Source organism: Lutra lutra, chromosome 12 (assembly GCF_902655055.1).
Source record: "Lutra lutra chromosome 12, mLutLut1.2, whole genome shotgun sequence".
NCBI classification, from domain to species: domain Eukaryota; kingdom Metazoa; phylum Chordata; class Mammalia; order Carnivora; family Mustelidae; genus Lutra; species Lutra lutra.
In genome coordinates this window covers 65,045,257-65,062,784 of record NC_062289.1, presented here as the reverse complement: position 1 = coordinate 65,062,784, position 17,528 = coordinate 65,045,257, and the positions used below count along the sequence as shown (strand labels likewise).

At 43.1% G+C, this 17,528-nt stretch overlaps 1 protein-coding gene across 1 annotated transcript in view; it reads right to left on the bottom strand.

The window, feature by feature from the left end:
- The window catches only part of PI4KA (phosphatidylinositol 4-kinase alpha), a 123,026-nt gene that overhangs the window by 92,719 nt on the left and 12,779 nt on the right, over window positions 1-17,528 (bottom strand). Inside the window, exons 2-3 of the mRNA XM_047698289.1 lie at window positions 5,771-5,887; window positions 941-1,034 (exon numbers count right to left, since the gene is read on the bottom strand). Coding sequence (XP_047554245.1) covers window positions 941-1,034; window positions 5,771-5,887 — 211 coding nt within the window. The remainder of the gene's footprint in view (window positions 1-940; window positions 1,035-5,770; window positions 5,888-17,528) is intronic.

Genomic DNA, 17,528 nt, shown 5'->3' with positions numbered 1-17,528 from the left:
AAAGAAAAAAATTGTAGTCCCTTAAATGCCAGGATACATGCATAATCTGGGGTCTGTCAGTTTTAGGCACAGTAGGTTACCAGAAAAGATGAAATCCAAAGGACAAGAGGATTAGGCACAAGCAGGATGTTCATGAGAGCAGTAAAACCCATCTATAGCAGGGGAGCCCATCCAACAAATTGGGGCCATGCCACCAATGAAAAGGACAAGGCCGTCTTTATAGGCTCCAACTCCCTTCTATGTCTGAAGGTGGGCCTCAGGCCACACACATGGAGATTATAAGAAAACTTTGGTCTCCAGGGTCATGATCTCTAGAATGTTGGAGGTGTTCCAAACTGATATGGGAGTCTTGGGAAATCAATACCTAAGAACATCAGTGTTACAAGTGCTTAGCACAATGCCTGGCACATAGTGGACTTATATACCTTTTTTTTAAAGGTAATAAATTTAAATAAAACAGCAACAGCAACAAAATGATAAACTATTTACAGTGAACATGGTGTTTAAGTCCTGGACATCCATCACATCCTTCCTTTTAGGAAGCAATGCAATTTGGAGAAATGGATTTACTCCAAGAGTGAACCTATTCATCTAAGGGTAATAGAGACTGGTTCAGGGATGGGCAAGGGAACCAATTCTGGCAAGGAGACATGAGAAAAGGTTCCTGAAGGTCTCCAAGCTCCTGTTCACTCCCAGAGTGCAATGCAAAGCTGGTTTTCTCAGCCTTGTCCCCACCTCCCCTCAATCATGGGCTCTGGACAACAAGGAGTAAGCACAGCCCACGCTGCTATAGACAGGCAGTTGTGGAACTAGAACAAGCCAAGAGTGGAACTAGCTAGAAACATTGTACCTGATGCATTAATATGATTGAACAGCTGATTCATACAGACTGTTAGCATACATGCCATTCCCTGAATTGAGGGGAAAATTTACACATTACCTCTGCCTTTCCGAGCTGTGCTTTCTTCTACCCAATACACTTTTGGAAGGCCTTTAAGCAGTCGAAGAAGGTAAGGAACCACAGAATCTTTGTGCTTAAAAAAGAAAAAAAATACATTTAATACAATGTGCAGCTGGTAGTTTTTTAGTACTAAGCCCAAAGCAAAGCATTTGCATCCTAACCATCCCAAAGATGGATGTTCACATGGCAGGGCACCCTTCCTGTTTCCATGTGGCAGCAGCAGGTGGCGTCTGGAGGTTATCCCACCAGCCGCACCAGAGGTGCCTAAGGAAGGACTAAAACCTGCCCTTCTGCCACTGAAAGTCCAGCCTTGCTCTGGCCCTTACTGGGGGCTGGGACCTCATGATGGCCTCTGCAGGAAAAGGTATATGTACGCACACACTCTCAAATACGCCCTCAGCGAGAATGTTCAAAGAGAGCCCCTAAACCCTTCAGTGGGTCCCAGGCTCAGATCCTCTAGACTGAGGGTGAGGGAGGGTCACGGCCACAAACTTCTAAACATAGTGATGCTTCTGTTATTCATGCGCCTTGTCCTCTTTTCTTTTTTTAATTTTCTATTTAATATTTCCTTTTGCTTCTCCCAAACTAAGCATTAGACTTTATGGCCATAATTAGCCAATACAAAAAATACTTTCTTCTAGTTTCCAAACTAGCCAGTTAACATGTCACTTCAGAACCTTCCACGACTGACTCTTCTGGTTGTTTTCCTAGTTATAACCATTCCAGTTAAGGGTTAGGTAAGTGTGCTCCTGAGAAGGGGAATACTATTTGATGTTCTCAAGTACTGAAAACAAAGCAAAACATGTGGTAATACTGAAAACATGGTTCCAAATTCTGTGACACTCCTTCCACAGAAACATAGAGTCAAATTCAACTCCCCTGGAAAATGGGCTGCCTTAGTGACTTGCTTCTGGTGTTTTTTAAAAGTACAGTTGAGGGCGCCTGGGTGGCTCAGCGGGTTAAGCCTCTGCCTTCGGCTCAGGTCATGATCTCAGGATCCTGGGATCGAGCCCCGCATTGGGCTCTCTCTGCTCAGCAGGAAGAGCCTGTTTCCCCTATCTCTCTGCCTACCTGTGATCTCTCTCTGTCTAATAAATAAAATATTTTAAAATAACCATTTTCTCTAGCTTTATTGTTTTTGGTAAAGCTTCTGGTCAGCAGTAGGCTATTAGTAGTTATGTTCTGGGGGAGTTAAAAATTATACATGGATTTTCAGCTGCACAGGGGGTCAATGCCCCTAAATCCTATGTTGTTCAAGGGTCAACTGTAGTTCAAGAGACTAACTTCCCAGGCTAAAGAAGACAGTACAGCATCCATCTGGCTTTTTCTCAGGACACATGCCCTTAGGACCCAGACATTACACTGTGACGAAGTGACAGAGCCCAGGCCACATAGAGAGGCCATGTATATAGGGGTGCCCTGGCTAAGCACCCCAGCTTAGGTCCCAGCCAATAGCCAGGATCAACCCACACACATGTGCATCAATGAGCCTTCAGGTGATTCCAGCCCCTAGCCTTCAAGCCACTCCTTGTGACACTCAATGGAGCAGAGACAGTGACTCTTCTGTACGCCATCTAAATTGGAGATTCATGAGAAAAAAGCAAAACCAAAAACCAACCTGTCATATTAAGGAATAGTTTTTTACACCACAATACATAACCACAGCAAATAGAGAACTTTCTTTAGCAAAAACAAAACAACATGGGGCGCCTGGGTGGCTCAGTGGGTTAAGCCTCTGCCTTCGGCTCGGGTCATGATCTCAGGGTCCTGGGATTGAGCCCCAAGTCGGGCTCTCTGCTCAGCGGGGAGCCTGCTTCCCCCTCTCTCTGCCTACCTGTGATTCCTCTGTCAAATAAATAAATAAAATCTTTAAAAACAAAACAAAACAACTTTTCCTTTAAATCAAATAAAGGAGATGGCTTTATCTGTCCAGAATCCCAGTGTATTAAGAGGCACAAAAGTCCAAAGGATGTGTAAGGCATAGCTCCTGCAGAGAAAGTGACCCCAGGTGTTCTCATTGCAGAAGCTGTTACGGCTTTTGCAGCATGTAGCAGTAAACTACTTCTGCTATTGTGGCCATGGCTGCTGCCAGAACAGCCCACTGACTGGACTTATGCCCAGTACCACAGCCTATCCTCATTGGAAGCAGGGAACATCAACACCAGGTAACCAAGAGAAAGCTGATTGCTAGGGCTCAGGGGCCTGGTGAAGCCTGCTGGACTCCTCTCCTGGTGTTGGTGTGGCCAATGGGCTTTCTTTTTTTTTTTTTAACATTTATTTATTTGACAGAAATCACAAGTAGGCAGAGAGACAGGCAGAGAGAGGAAGGGAAGCAGGCTCCCTGCCGAGCAGAGAGCCCGATGCAGGGCTCGATCCCAGGACCCTGGGATCACGACCTAAGCCGAAGGCAGAGGCTTTAACCCACTGAGCCACCCAGGCGCCCCGCCAATGGGCTTTCTAAAAGCACTGGCAGACTGCATGGCTCAAGGAGCTGCTACCCCAGGTACCACCAATCCTTACTAGGGACCCAAATTACACCACAGTAATTTGTATTTGTTTCTTCCTTGCCACCCTAAAAAGCCTACCACAAATATAAGGGACTTATAGGTAAATCTGTTAAGTAATGTGTTTGCCAAAGATATTTTCAATTAATACACATTTGAATAGCAGTTTCTCATATTAAATTTTTTTTAAAAGATTTTATTTATTTATTTGACAGAGAGAGACATAGAGAGAGAGAGGACACAGCATAGGGAGTGGGAGAGGGAGAAGCAGGCTTCCTGCCAAGCAAGGAGCCCGATGCGGGGCTCGATCCCAGGACCCTGGGATCATGACCCGAGCCGAAGGCAGATACTTAAGGACTAAGCTACCCAGGCGCCCCTCATATTAAATTTATATTTTATATAAACTTATATTTATATTAAATTTATATATTAAATTATATTTCATGTATTTATAATATATTAAGTTTATATTTATATTAAATTTGAATAATTTATATTAAAGTTATATTTTAAAATTCATATTAAATTTATATTTATATATTATAAATTATTTATATTAAATTTGAATAAGACTTTGCAAATAGAAAAGTAGAAATTTTCTTTCTTTTCACATTTATAAATAAATAGGAAGAATAATTAAAATGGGGGCGCCTGGGTGGCTCAGTTGTTAAGCGTCTGCCTTTGGCTCAGGTCATGATCCTAGGGTCCTGGAATGGAGCCCAGCATTGGGCTTCCTGCTTGGGAAGCCTGCTTCTCCCTCACCACTCCTCCTGCTTGTGTTCCCTCTCTCGCTATGTCTCTCTCTGTCAAATAAATAAGTAAAGTCTTTAAAAAAATAAAAAAGAATAATTAAAAGGCTGTTTATATGCATCTAATTTTGGTTTTTGATGTGGCCTTGATCAAACAACCTATTTAATTTTCAAACTATGGCTCTAAAATTAAAATGCTTATTTTTATTTCAAATGTATGAATACTCTGTCAAAAATATTAATCCTTACTGAAGTAGAATTTCCAGGACATACAAGCATTTTTAGATAAATAAAAATTCAAATATCTAACATCTTTATTTTCACAAGATAGCATGGAATTAAAAGTGATTCTTGATAATGATAAAAATAAACAAATAATAGATTCTATGTTCAGTGATTAACCATTTGCTTCAATTAACCTTGGGAAGTACTGAAAAAAAAGGTCACATCATTTTCTGTTGGAGCCACAACACTGATTTTTAAATCACCTCTAAGAGATACATTAACATGTACTCTAAAACTTACATCTATCACAGTTCTTTTTCTTTTTTTTTTTTTTTTAAGATTTAAAAAAATTTTTTAGAGGCACCTGGGTGCTCAGTTGGTTAAGAGCCTGCCTTCAGCTCAGGTCAGGACCCGGGTCATTGAGTCCTCTAGGATCTCCCTGCTCAGCCGGAAGTCTGCTTCCCTAGTCCCTCTTCTCCCCCAATTCAGGCTTTCTCTCTCGATCACTCTCTCTCAAATAAGACAAATAAAATGTTTTTTAAAAAAAAAGCTTTTTTATTTTAAAGTAATCTCTACACCCAACATGGGGCTTGAATTTACAACCCCAGGATCAAGAGTCCTATGCTCCACTGACTGTACCAGCCAGGTACCCCAAAATCTATCACAGATCTGAAAAAAGATTGTATTATGTCAGAATTATCTCAAAGAATACTATCCTTTTGGAAGGAAAAAAAAAAAATGTTTACTCAATCTGAATGAACATCTGACCTTAGATTGAAAATCAAGTCTACTCTGGAGGGCACACAATTACTTCACAAAGCATTTTAATTAACTTTCTAGCCAAACAAAACACAGTAACAACAACCAATAACCACTTTAACAACCTAATTATTCACACAGTTCAAAAACCAAAATTTCTTAAGAGGCTGTACATTAATTAAATTAATTAAATTACTCCCACCTGTTCTACCCACTCTGCCTCAGCATCACTAACCGCCTTTATTAGGTTCATATGCATTCTTTTTTTTTTTTAAAGATTTTATTTATTTAGTTGACAGAGAGAGATCATAAGCAGGCAGAGAGGCAGGCAGAGAGAGAGGAGGAAGCAGGCTCCCCACTGAGCAGAGAGCCAGATGTGGGGCTCGATCCCAGGACCCTGGGATCATGACCTGAACTGAAGGCAGAGGCTTAACCCACTGAGCCACCCAGGCGCCCCTCATATGCATTCTTTTAGTACTGGTTTAGGTAAATATAAGCAGATACAAATTTAAATTCTAAGTGCACTCCCCCTTTTACACTGCAGAAACACTTTAAATGTAGTAAAGACTTACCTGAAGATCAGATTCAATGAGAAAAATGCCCAACGCGATCACCGCATCTCTCCGTCTTTCATCCAATTGGAAGATCCCATGGAAGTCTACTGGGCACATACAAAGCAGCTTTTGGACCTAGAAAATGAGACCAAAAACAAACAACAACAACAAAAAAACCCCATAAATTAAAAAATATAAACACACACACACACATATATTTTTTATATATAAATAAAAACATACATATATATGACTGTATAGGGCATAAACCAGTAGTATAAAATCCCAGTGAGTCTATATAACCAGTAAAACATTTTTTCCATTCAAAAATCACAGAAAGATCTCTAGCTTCTGAATTGATCATACACAAAACATACATGTGCCAAGGACCAAGAGTTAAAATGATGCATACACAGAGGTGGTAAAGCACACTAGCTAATGTCTGTAATTCAGTCATAACAGTCATGGGTCTCTAATGCCCAGTGGCGCCCAAAAGCAGTTTACCCAAACCCACCTACAATTACAATCCTCCCATAGGGTTCTTTAGAAGATCAAATGTGTGTAAAGCACTCAGAACTACACACAGTACATACCAGGTGCTCAACAAACAGTATCTGTTGTTACTGGATATGCCATAATAGTGGGCAGCAGAAGCAAATGGGCAATAAGTCAGCAATTTACTGAATATATGGAAAAATTCAAATTTTTTCAAAACAAAACAATGGTAAGTGTTTGACATAAAGAAACTAAAAATCTAGATGATATATGAATGGGAAAAGAGGTGATGCCAATCTTGAAAATCCCTGCCACAAGAACCTCTTAGCAGAGCATTCAGACACACCATGAGACCCCAACCTTGCTGTTCTGCTAATGGACCCAAGGAGAAGTTGCTCATGAACATTTATATGGTCTGATGGGACTTTTTTTTTAAGATTTTATTTGTTTGTTTGAGAGAGAGAGAGCTAGCAAGCACGAGCAGCAGGGAGGAGCAGAGGGAGAAGGAGAAGCAAACCCCCACTGATTAGGGAGCCTGACACAGGACTTGATCCCAAGACCCCAGGATTATGACCTGAACGAAAGGCAGACGCTTAACTGACTGAGCCACCCAGGCACACTGATCTCTTATTTTATTGGCAAAGGTCATCAAGTATAATGCTTGAGATTTGCTCTGAAAATATCAATTACCAATGCAATTTTAAAAAAGAAAGCAGATTTTAAAAGGACAAATACACAAGCCAGAAAGAGAAACACCTTCTAACCTGAAGAGAGGTAATATTCTTTGTCTCAGTCATTTTCCTCTTAGGAATGACTGTAAAGAAAGAATTAGGGGTGTCTGGTGGCTCAGTTGGTTAAGCGCCTGCCTTCAGCTCGGGTCATGATCCCAGGGTCCTATGACTGAGTCCTACATTGGGCTCTCTGCTCAGTGGAGAGCCTGCCTCTCCCTCTCTCTCTGCCTGCCACTCGCCCTGCTTGTGCTCTCTCTCCTTCCTTCTCTGTCAAATAAATAAATAAAATCTTAAAAAAAGAAAAAAAAAGAATTAGAAATCTTAAGGCAAAGATGATGTAAAAGACTTTCATTATAGTGTTGTGTATATTAATTGAAAATCTGAAACAATCTAAATGACAACATTAAGAAAATAAATGATTCCACCATTTGGTGAAACATTAGGTTAAACCATATGAAACTGTGATAGTCAACCAAAGTTTTGACCTACAAAAACAATGCTTTCATAAAATCTAACCTAATAATACAGACATGAAAAATGGTATTTTTCTAAGACTAAGCAACAGCATGAACAATGTTCTAAATGTTCTGTAAATTCACATGAGGAATGATGTGGATTTTCATATACAGAAAAAGTACTGGAAGAAAATATATCGAAATGTTGACAGTTACGGAAAGGTAGAATGACCAGTGATTTTACATTTCTTTTTTTTTTTTTTAATGGCCTCCAAACTTAAGCCCAATATGGGGCTTGAACTTAAACCCTGAGATCAAGACCTGAGTCAAGATCAAGAGTCAGACATTCAACAAACTGAGCCACCCAGGCACCCCATGGTTTTACATTTCTCTGTGCTTTTTTCTATTTGCCAAAATATGTTCTAGAAGAAAATGTTACTTAACCAGGAAAAATATGGAGTAAGTTAAAAAATATATATGGGGAAAATCCATACTTTCATGATTGTTAAAAGAGCATAAAGTAAAAAGCAAGAGAGGAACAGAAATACTAAATTCCCACTTTTCTTTTTTTTTTTTTTTTTGGGTATTCATCCTTTCTTTTTTCTTTTTCTTTTTTTTTTTTTTTTTACAGCTTTATAAACATATATTTTTATCCCCAGGGGTACAGGTCTGCGAATCGCCAGGTTTACACACTTCACAGCACTCACCATAGCACATACCCTCCCCAATATCCATAACCCCACCCCCCTCTCCCAACCCCCTCCCCCCATCAACCCTGTTTGTTTTGTGAGATTAAGAGTCACTTATGGTTTGTCTCCCTCCCAATCCCATCTTGTTTCATTTACTCTTCTCCTACCCCCTCAACCCCCCATGTTGCATCTCCTCTCCCTCATATCAGGGAGATCATATGATAGTTGTCTTTCTCCGATTGACTTATTTTGCTAAGCATGATACCCTCTAGTTCCATCCACGTCGTCGCAAATGGCAAGATTTCATTTCTTTTGATGGCTGCATAGTATTCCATTGTGTATATATACCACATCTTCTTTATCCATTCGTCTGTTGATGGACATCTAGGTTCTTTCCATAGTTTGGCTATTGTAGACATTGCTGCTATAAACATTTGGGTGCACGTGCCCCTTCGGATCACTACGTTTGTATCTTTAGGGTAAATACCCAGCAGTGCAATTGCAGGGTCATAGGGTAGTTCTATTTTCAACATTTTGAGGAACCTCCATGCTGTTTTCCAGAGTGGTTGCACCAGCTTGCATTCCCACCAACAGTGTAGGAGGGTTCCCCTTTCTCCGCATCCTCGCCAGCATCTGTCATTTCCTGACTTGTTAATTTTAGCCATTCTGACTGGTGTGAGGTGATAGCTCATGGTGGTTTTGATTTGTATTTCCCTGATGCCGAGTGATATGGAGCACTTTTTCATGTGTCTGTTGGCCATCTGGATGTCTTCTTTGCAGAAATGTCTGTTCATGTCCTCTGCCCATTTCTTGATTGGATTATTTGTTCTTTGGGTGTTGAGTTTGCTAAGTTCTTTATAGATTTTGGACACTAGCCCTTTATCTGATATGTCATTTGCAAATATCTTCTCCCATTCTGTCTGTTGTCTTTTGGTTTTGTTAACTGTTTCCTTTGCTGTGCAAAAGCTTTTGATCTTGATAAAATCCCAAAAGTTCATTTTTGCCCTTGCTTCCCTTGCCTTTGGGGATGTTCCTAGGAAGATGTTGCTGCGGCTGACGTCGAAGAGGTTGCTGCCTGTGTTCTCCTCGAGGATTTTGATGGATTCCTTTCTCACAGTGAGATTCTTCATCCATTTTGAGTCTATTTTCGTGTGTGGTGTAAGGAAATGATCCAATTTCATTTTTCTGCATGTGGCTGTCCAATTTTCCCAACACCATTTATTGAAGAGGCTGTCTTTTTTCCATTGGACATTCTTTCCTGCTTTGTGGAAGATGAGTTGACCATAGAGTTGAGGGTCCATTTCTGGGCTCTCTATTCTCTTCCATTGATCTATGTGTCTGTTTTTGTGCCAGTACCATGCTGTCTTGATGATGACAGCTTTGTAATAGAGCTTGAAGTCCGGAATTGTGATGCCACCAACTTTGGCTTTCTTTTTCAATATTCCTTTGGCTATTCGAGGTCTTTTCTGGTTCCATATAAATTTTAGGATTATTTGTTCCATTTCTTTGAAAAAAATGGATGGTACTTTGATAGGAATTGCATTAAATGTGTAGATTGCTTTAGGTAGCATAGACATTTTCACAATATTTATTCTTCCAATCCAGGAACATGGAACATTTTTCCATTTCTTTGTGTCTTCCTCAATTTCTTTCATGAGTATTTTATAGTTTTCTGAGTATAGATTCTTAGTCTCTTTGGTTAGGTTTATTCCTAGGTATCTTATAGTTTTGGGTGCAATTGTAAATGGGATGGACTCCTTAATTTCTCTTTCTTCTGTCTTGTTGTTGGTGTAGAGAAATGCAACTGATTTCTGTGCATTGATTTTATATCCTGACATTTTACTGAATTCCTGTACAAGTTCTAGCAGTTTTGGAGTGGAGTCTTTTGGGTTTTCCACATATAGTATCATATCATCTGCGAAGAGTGATAGTTTGACTTCTTCTTTGCCGATTTGGATGCCTTTAATTTCCTTTTGTTGTCTGTTTGCTGAGGCTAGGACTTCTAGTACTATGTTGAATAGCAGTGGTGATAACGGACATCCCTGCCGTGTTCCTGACCTTAGCGGAAAAGCTTTCAGTTTTTCTCCATTGAGAATGATATTTGCGGTGGGTTTTCATAGATGGCTTTGATAATATTGAGGTATGTGCCGTCTATCCCTACACTTTGAAGAGTTTTGATCAGGAAGGGATGCTGTACTTTGTCAAATGCTTTTTCAGCATCTATGGAGAGTATCATATGGTTCTTGTTCTTTCTTTTATTAATGTGTTGTATCACATTGATTGATTTGCAGATGTTGAACCAACCTTGCAGCCCTGGAATAAATCCCACTTGGTCGTGGTGAATAATCCTTTTAATGTACTGTTGAATCCTATTGGCTAGTATTTTGGCGAGAATTTTTGCATCTGTGTTCATCAAGGATATTGGTCTGTAGTTCTCTTTTTTGTTGGGATCCTTGTCTGGTTTTGTAAATTCCCACTTTTCTTCAGTGTTCCTCCACTTCACAGTCAGAGGAGAAAATACAATACAAAGAGAGTTGCAAACTAACCACAATGAAGTGATCATTTCAGAGACTCCAGACATTTCCACCAGTGAATCACACAACCTGACAGAAAGAGTAAAGTCTCTCAAGAAACAGCCCTATAAATAAGAAATCAAAAGGAGGTGGATTTATAGCAGAATGAGTCAATGAGATCCAAAGAATGCTGGTTAATCAACATGGAACCAAAAGGAGGAGTCTGGGGCCCTGTCAAAATCTATGTACTTTGTCCTGGGCAATACTTTATCAACATTCTGCTCAAACACACAGAAATACACAATGCCACATACCTGGCTGGTGAAGCCAATGTGCTACAAGATAAAACAGAGACTCAGAAGCTCATCGAAATTGGCACAACCTCATTATTAAATATAGAAAAGATATACACAAAGACTTCTTACCTAAGGGACTAGTTGTCATTCACCTTGAAAGTATATATGTAACAAGTTACATCTGCTTGGCTAGTTAATAAGGTGAGATTGTTTTCTGTCTTTGTAATCTCTTAGAGGATTGCCTGTGATGCATGTCATGTCCTGGTTCAATGCTTATTCGGTAATAAAAGTGTTTTCTTTCTCTACTATCTTTGTGGAGAGCTCTTGGGAGATTTTGTTTGTTATTATATTTCCCCAGCAATAGTGCCTAAAGGACTATTTTTAATGGGGTGATCAGGAAAGACCTAAGAAGGTGCCCATTAAATTGAGATCTGGGGGCGCCTGGGTGGCTCAGTGGGTTGAGCCGCTGCCTTAGGCTCGGGTCATGATCTCGGGGTCCTGGGATCGAGTCCCGCGTCGGGCTCTCTGCTCAGCGGGGAGCCTGCTTCCCTCTCTCTCTCTCTCTCTCTCTGCCTGCCTCTCCGTCTACTTGTGATCTGTCAAATAAATAAATAAAATCTTTAAAATAAATAAATAAATAAATAAAAAATAATAAATTGAGATCTGATTAAGAAGGAACCAGCAGGGACAACTCAGGAAAAAGCATTCTGGCAGAGGCCACTGGAGAGGCAGCACAATGGAAAGATAAAGTGGGGATTCCCAGAAGTCCAAGTACAGGCAGAGGCTGGGAACCTGGATTGAACTCTAATAGCAATGAAACCGGTGCCAAGGGGATGCACACTGGAGACCTTAAAAAGTCAAGTTTAGAACTGAAGTTTAGAAGAATCCTTCTGGTTTGAAAGGACAAAAATGGAACCACAGAGAAGTCAGAAGATGCTTCAGTAGCAAAGAGGGTAATGACCAAAGCAGAAAGAAACAGTCCAGCTCAGGATGTTTCAGAGGAAGGCTACAGGACTTGATGATGGACATGTGGAAGTGAGGGAAAGATTGAGTTGCCCCTCTGCCACTCTAAAAATATCCAAAGATGGCCACGCAGGGTGATGTGGGGGTCTAAGAAATATTCCATACCAGAAGCCATTAAAAAGGAACATCTAGCCCAGAGACAAGCAGGCTGTAAGTAGACACAACCACTGTCTTCATGTATCTGAAGGGCTTCAGTAACATCATCAGCAACATCTACCCCATTGTTCATGCAACAGTTATTGGTGCATTTGTCTGTCTCTCCACTAATTTGCAAGCTCCCCAGGGGCTGAAATCATCTCTTATCTTCGTATCTCCATCTTCTACACTGTGGACAGGCACTTTAAAAGACACTCATTCTCCCCCAGGATGCAGGCTTGCTGTCTATTCTTAGTTTTTGCCTGGATATAAGGCTCTCTTCTCAATCCAGACCCTCCCATTTCAGGGCTGCTGCCAGCCCATCCTGGCACTTGCCCTACAGGGCAGAGGCAAACCCCAAGTTCTCCTCACTTACATCAAGCATAAGAATTGGATTTCTCCCCACAGAACAGATGTTCTGGGTTGGGTTTGATTCCCTGTTTGTTTATTCCTTTGTTTTTTAGGCATTATACTCTGGAAACTAAAAGACATGAGCTCTAGCAATATCTCAGGGTAAGAATTCAGCATCAGGAACATGATTAAACCCTGCTGCTCACATAGCTGTCACCCTACCTGGTAGAGAAATCTGAAGGAAACACAGTTCTAACCATCCTTGTCTCCTCTCTACTGCCTGTCCCTGTCCCCCATCCCCAGAGGGGTTCTGGGCTACTCTGACTTCAGACCCTTCTCCACAACCCCACTTAATTAAAAATATTTAAATAGAAATAATTTGTGACAATTTAGGATTACTCTAAAAGCTGGGCACATGGTTTTAAAATGTGAAGGAAAGATACCAAAAAGAACCAATAAACAATTTAGAGACTGATATAATAATTTAGGAATGCACAAACCATATCGGTGTGGCAGGCAGAACAATGGCCTGCCCAAATATGTCTGTGTCCTAATCCCTGGAATCTGGGAATATGTTACTTCACACGGCAAATGAATGTAAATTGGTTGCAGAGAAAAACAGGTTAAAATGACCTTGGGGTGTCTGGGTGGCCCAATCGGTTAAGCCTCTACCTTTCGGGGCACCTGGGTGGCTCAGTGGGTTGGGCCTCTGCCTTCAGCTCGGGTCGTGGTCCTGGGGTCCTGGGATCGAGCCCCACATCGGGCTCTCTGCTCAGCAGGGAGCCTGCTTCCCCCTCTCTCTCTGCCTGCCTCTCTGCCTACTTGTGATCTCTGTCTGTCAAATGAATAAATAAAATCTTTAAAAAAAAAAAAAGCCTCTGCCTTTGGCTCAGGTCATGATCTCACAGTTCGTGGAATCAAGCCTGTAAGGGCCTGCCCCTCCCAGGGGAACTGGCTTGTGGACCCGGGATGTAGGGGCAGGGCAGGCTGGGTGGAGACGTCCAATCGGTGGGGCACGCGTATATCCACTGGGGTGAATTGGGATTCAATTGGCCGCCTGTGTAGGGTCAGGGCTCAACTACCCCCATAAAGGTTGGTCTGCGAGGCTGACAAGAAGAGGAGAGGAGAGCTGTCAGAAGAAGAAGAAGAAGAGCTGTCAGAGGAAGAAGAAGGAAGAAGAAGAAGCAGAATAAAAAGAGTCGGCGGGATCAGCAGCAGCAGAAGAGTCGGCGGGAGCCACAGCAGAAGAAGAGTCGGTGGGAGCCGCAGCAGAAGAAGAGTCGGTGGGAGCAGCATAGAAGAGCTGTAACAGCTCTTGTAAGGGCTATAAGCCACGCTGGCGGCCCTGAGCCGCCGGCAGCCCCGCGCCGCCAGCGGTCCAGATGCTGGTGGTTGAGCTGCCAGCAGCCCCGAACCGCCAGCCGCCAGAGGCCCCGAGCCGTGAGCCGCCAGCCGCCAGCGGTTCCGAGCCACCGGCGGGCCTGCGGCCCCGAGCCACAGGTGGTCCAGACGCCAGCAGTTCGGCCGCCAGCAGCCCTGAGCCACCAGCAGTCCCACACCGCCAGCGGCCCGAGCCGCCAGTGATCCTGACGCCAGCAGTCCCGATCCGCCAGCGGTCCTGATCTGCCAGCAGTCCTGCGGCCCCGAGCCGCCAGTGGTCCTGACGCCGGCGGTCCCGTGCCCCCTCGGTCCCCCGCCGCCAGCGGCCCCGAGCCACCAGCGGTCCAGATGACAGTGGTCCCGACGCCTGCGGCCCCGCGCCACCAGCGGCCCAGAGCCGACAGCGGTCCAGCTGCCAGTGGTCGAGACGCCAGCAGTCCTGCCGCCAGTGGTCCCGCACCACCAGCACCCTGACACCTGCGGCCCCAAGATGCCTGCGGCACCAAGATGCCAGTGGCCCCAACACCAGCGGCCCCGCCCACACACTGTGACCCTCAGCAGCCGCACCGCGGGGAGCGGCCTAGACAGCAGCAACCTTGCCGGAAACCTTGAGCCGCTGCCTCACCAGAGCTGTGTCATTCTGGGGAGCGGCTTCGTCTGGGAAGAGGTCTCCTCGGTGAGCGGTCCTGCGGAAGCGGTGAGCGGTCCTGCGGAAGCAGTATCGTCAGGGAAGAGGCTTCCTCCAGAGCGGCCTTGCCGGAGTAGCCTTGTCTGTGAAGTAGCCTCGCCAGAGCAGCCTTGTCAGAGTGGCGTCATGGGGAGCAAAATCTGTGTTATCAGTGTTGTCCTCCCTGTCATCGTCGCTGTCATCATCGCCACTTCTTGGGAGCGGCCCTATCCGGGGAGCGACCTCACCAGCAGCGGCCTTCCTGCGAGTGGCCTCTTCTTGGGAGCGGCTCCAACCGGGGAGCAGCCTCATCTGCGGAGCAGCCTCGTTCGGAGCGGGCTTCTTGGGAGTGACCTTGTCGGAATCATCGTCGTCGTCTTTTGGTAAGAGATAGCCCTGACCGGTCAGTTTGATTTTGATGCTTGGCGTGAAATAAAACTTTGTTTGATTTTCGCTTTATATCAGTCTCGTTCCTTTGATCACGGACCCTAACAGAGCCCCGCATCAGGCTCCCTGCCTAAGCATGGAGCCTGCTTCTCCCCCTCTCTCTGCTATTCTTCCCTGCTCATGCTCTCTCTCTCAAATAAATAAATACAATCGTTTTAAAAAATTAAAATTAAAAAAAATAAAAAGACCTTGAATTGAAGAGATTATATTGGTATATTGGATGATTTCAGTGAGACCAGGGTAAGAGAGAGGCAAAAGAGGAGGTGAGAATGATGGGATGTGACAGCTTGAGTCCCCTTACTGGGATCCAGGATTGCCATGATCCAGGAATGTAGGGTTCTCTAGAAGCTATAAAAGACATGGAAATGAGTTGTCCTCTAGAGTCTCAAGAAAGGTACACAGCCCTGCCATCACCTTGATTTTAGTCCAGTGAGAACAGTGTTGGGCTTCTAATCTACAGAAATGCAAAGCAATAAATTTGCGTTGTTCTAAGCCACTAAGTTTGTGGTAATGTGTTATAGCTGCAATAAGAAATTAATACAAATAGGGGCGCCTGGGTGGCTCAGTGGGTTAAGCCGCTGCCTTCGGCTCGGGTCGTGATCTCAGAGTCCTGGGATCGAGCCCTGCATTGGGCTCTCTGCTCAGCAGGGAGCCTGCTTCCTCCTCTCTCTCTGCCTGCCTCTCTGCCTGCTTGTGATCTCTCTGTCAAATAAATAAATAAAATCTTTAAAAAAAAAAAGAAATTAATACAAATAGAGTATTAAATCTCAAAACCTGCACTGCCTATCCAACAAGATACAAAAATTATTAATCAAATTATAAGCAATACTTATTTACTTCTTTTTTTCTGTATTTTCCATAAGGAACATTATTAACTTCGGAATTAGAAAAAAAAAAGTTTTTTAAATAGTGGAAACAGCTTTGCCATTAATGCATATTTTTCTTTTCTTTTTTTTCTTGAGAGCAAGAGAGAGAGAGAAAGAGAGAGAGACGGGGAGGGGCAGAAGAGGAAGAGAGAGAAGCTCAACCAGACTTCCCATTCAGCTCGGAGCCTAATCCCACAACCCCGAGATCATAACCTGAGCTGAAACCAAGAGTCAGACATTCAACCCACTGAGCCACCCAGGCGCCCCAATGCATATCTTATTTTTAAGAAGGACAATAATATTTATACTCTTAGAGCTCAGAAAATAAGAGAAAAGAGTACAGAATTTCAATGAATGGAATCTGGGTAATCCAAGAAGAAGTAATGTAAAACTGAAAGAAAACCTGGGTCAAATAAGCTAAACAGATGTTTTCTACACACAACGGTCTTATAACTTCTTTAATTCCAACAACTTACTATCAATGAATCAACTCCTATTTAATTTTTAATTTTTATTCTTTTTTAAAGATTTTATTTATTTATTTGAGAGAGACAGTGAGCATGCACACAGGCAGGGGGAGTGGCAGAGGGAGAAGCAGCCTCCCCGCTGAGCAGGGACCCAATGTGGGGCTCAATGTGGGGCTCGATCCCAGGGCTCTGGGATCATGACCTGGGATCATGACTTAACAACTGAGCCACCCAGGTGCCCCTATTTTTTCACTTGATCTTAGCCAAAAGGCCGAGAAGCGATGGCGCCCCTATTTTTAAAAGATTCTTAATTAATCTCTATACCCAAGGTGAGGCTCAAACTTACAACCCCAGGATCAAGAGTCACATGCTCTACTGACTGAGCCAGTGAGGCATCCCAAAACAACTCCTATTTAACTACAACTTCCCCAAGAGTCTCAATCCAAGTAGAAAAGTTTTTCTCTTTTGAAGGAACAAGAGATGCAGCTATTCCAGCCCTGACAAAGACACCTGGAGCTGCAAGACAATAGGCACAGCAAAAAGCGAAGCAGGTAGCACCTGAAACAAGACACCCAGATTAAAGTTTAACTTCACAAAATGGTCTTGAAAAAATTTCACAGCTCTCTGTAAATAAAAATCAAACTTATTAAATTACTTCACTAACAACAACAACAACAACAAATCACAGGAAAAATGGAATACAAACACTTTTTTGGTATAATTTTTTGGTATAATTTCTCTAAAAACATCCAGAATCCATGCAAGCTGGACCACTAGACTGAAAAGATGCTCACCTGGGCTTCAGACCTGAGGCCCTCTAACAACTCCCAAACGTACACAGAATCAGAGATGGAGAGCTGGAAGAAGTTACACACTCACCTGGCCAAATGCCCCGTTTCAGGCAGATTGTGTGTAATCTTATTCTCATTTAATAGGATAGGCAACTAGGCCCAGACAGGCTAAGTATAGTCTTAGACAACAGGCTCTTAACTAGACCCTGTCTCTGACTTTTGTCTCTCCCTACTCCAATACCACCACTCCGGGCCCATACACCTCCAATGGCTCCCCATTCCTGTGAACACTCAATGAACACTCCCAACCTGGCAATGAAGGTCTTTCCCAACTTCCCGTGAACACTCGGGCCCCAAATACAGTGCTCACTTGTCCCTGCCTGGCTTCTTCCACAGTCTTCACCCGTCTGCGACATTTCATTCAATCTGCCTTATCTCCCCTATAAAAATTCAATCCATCCTTCCAAGAT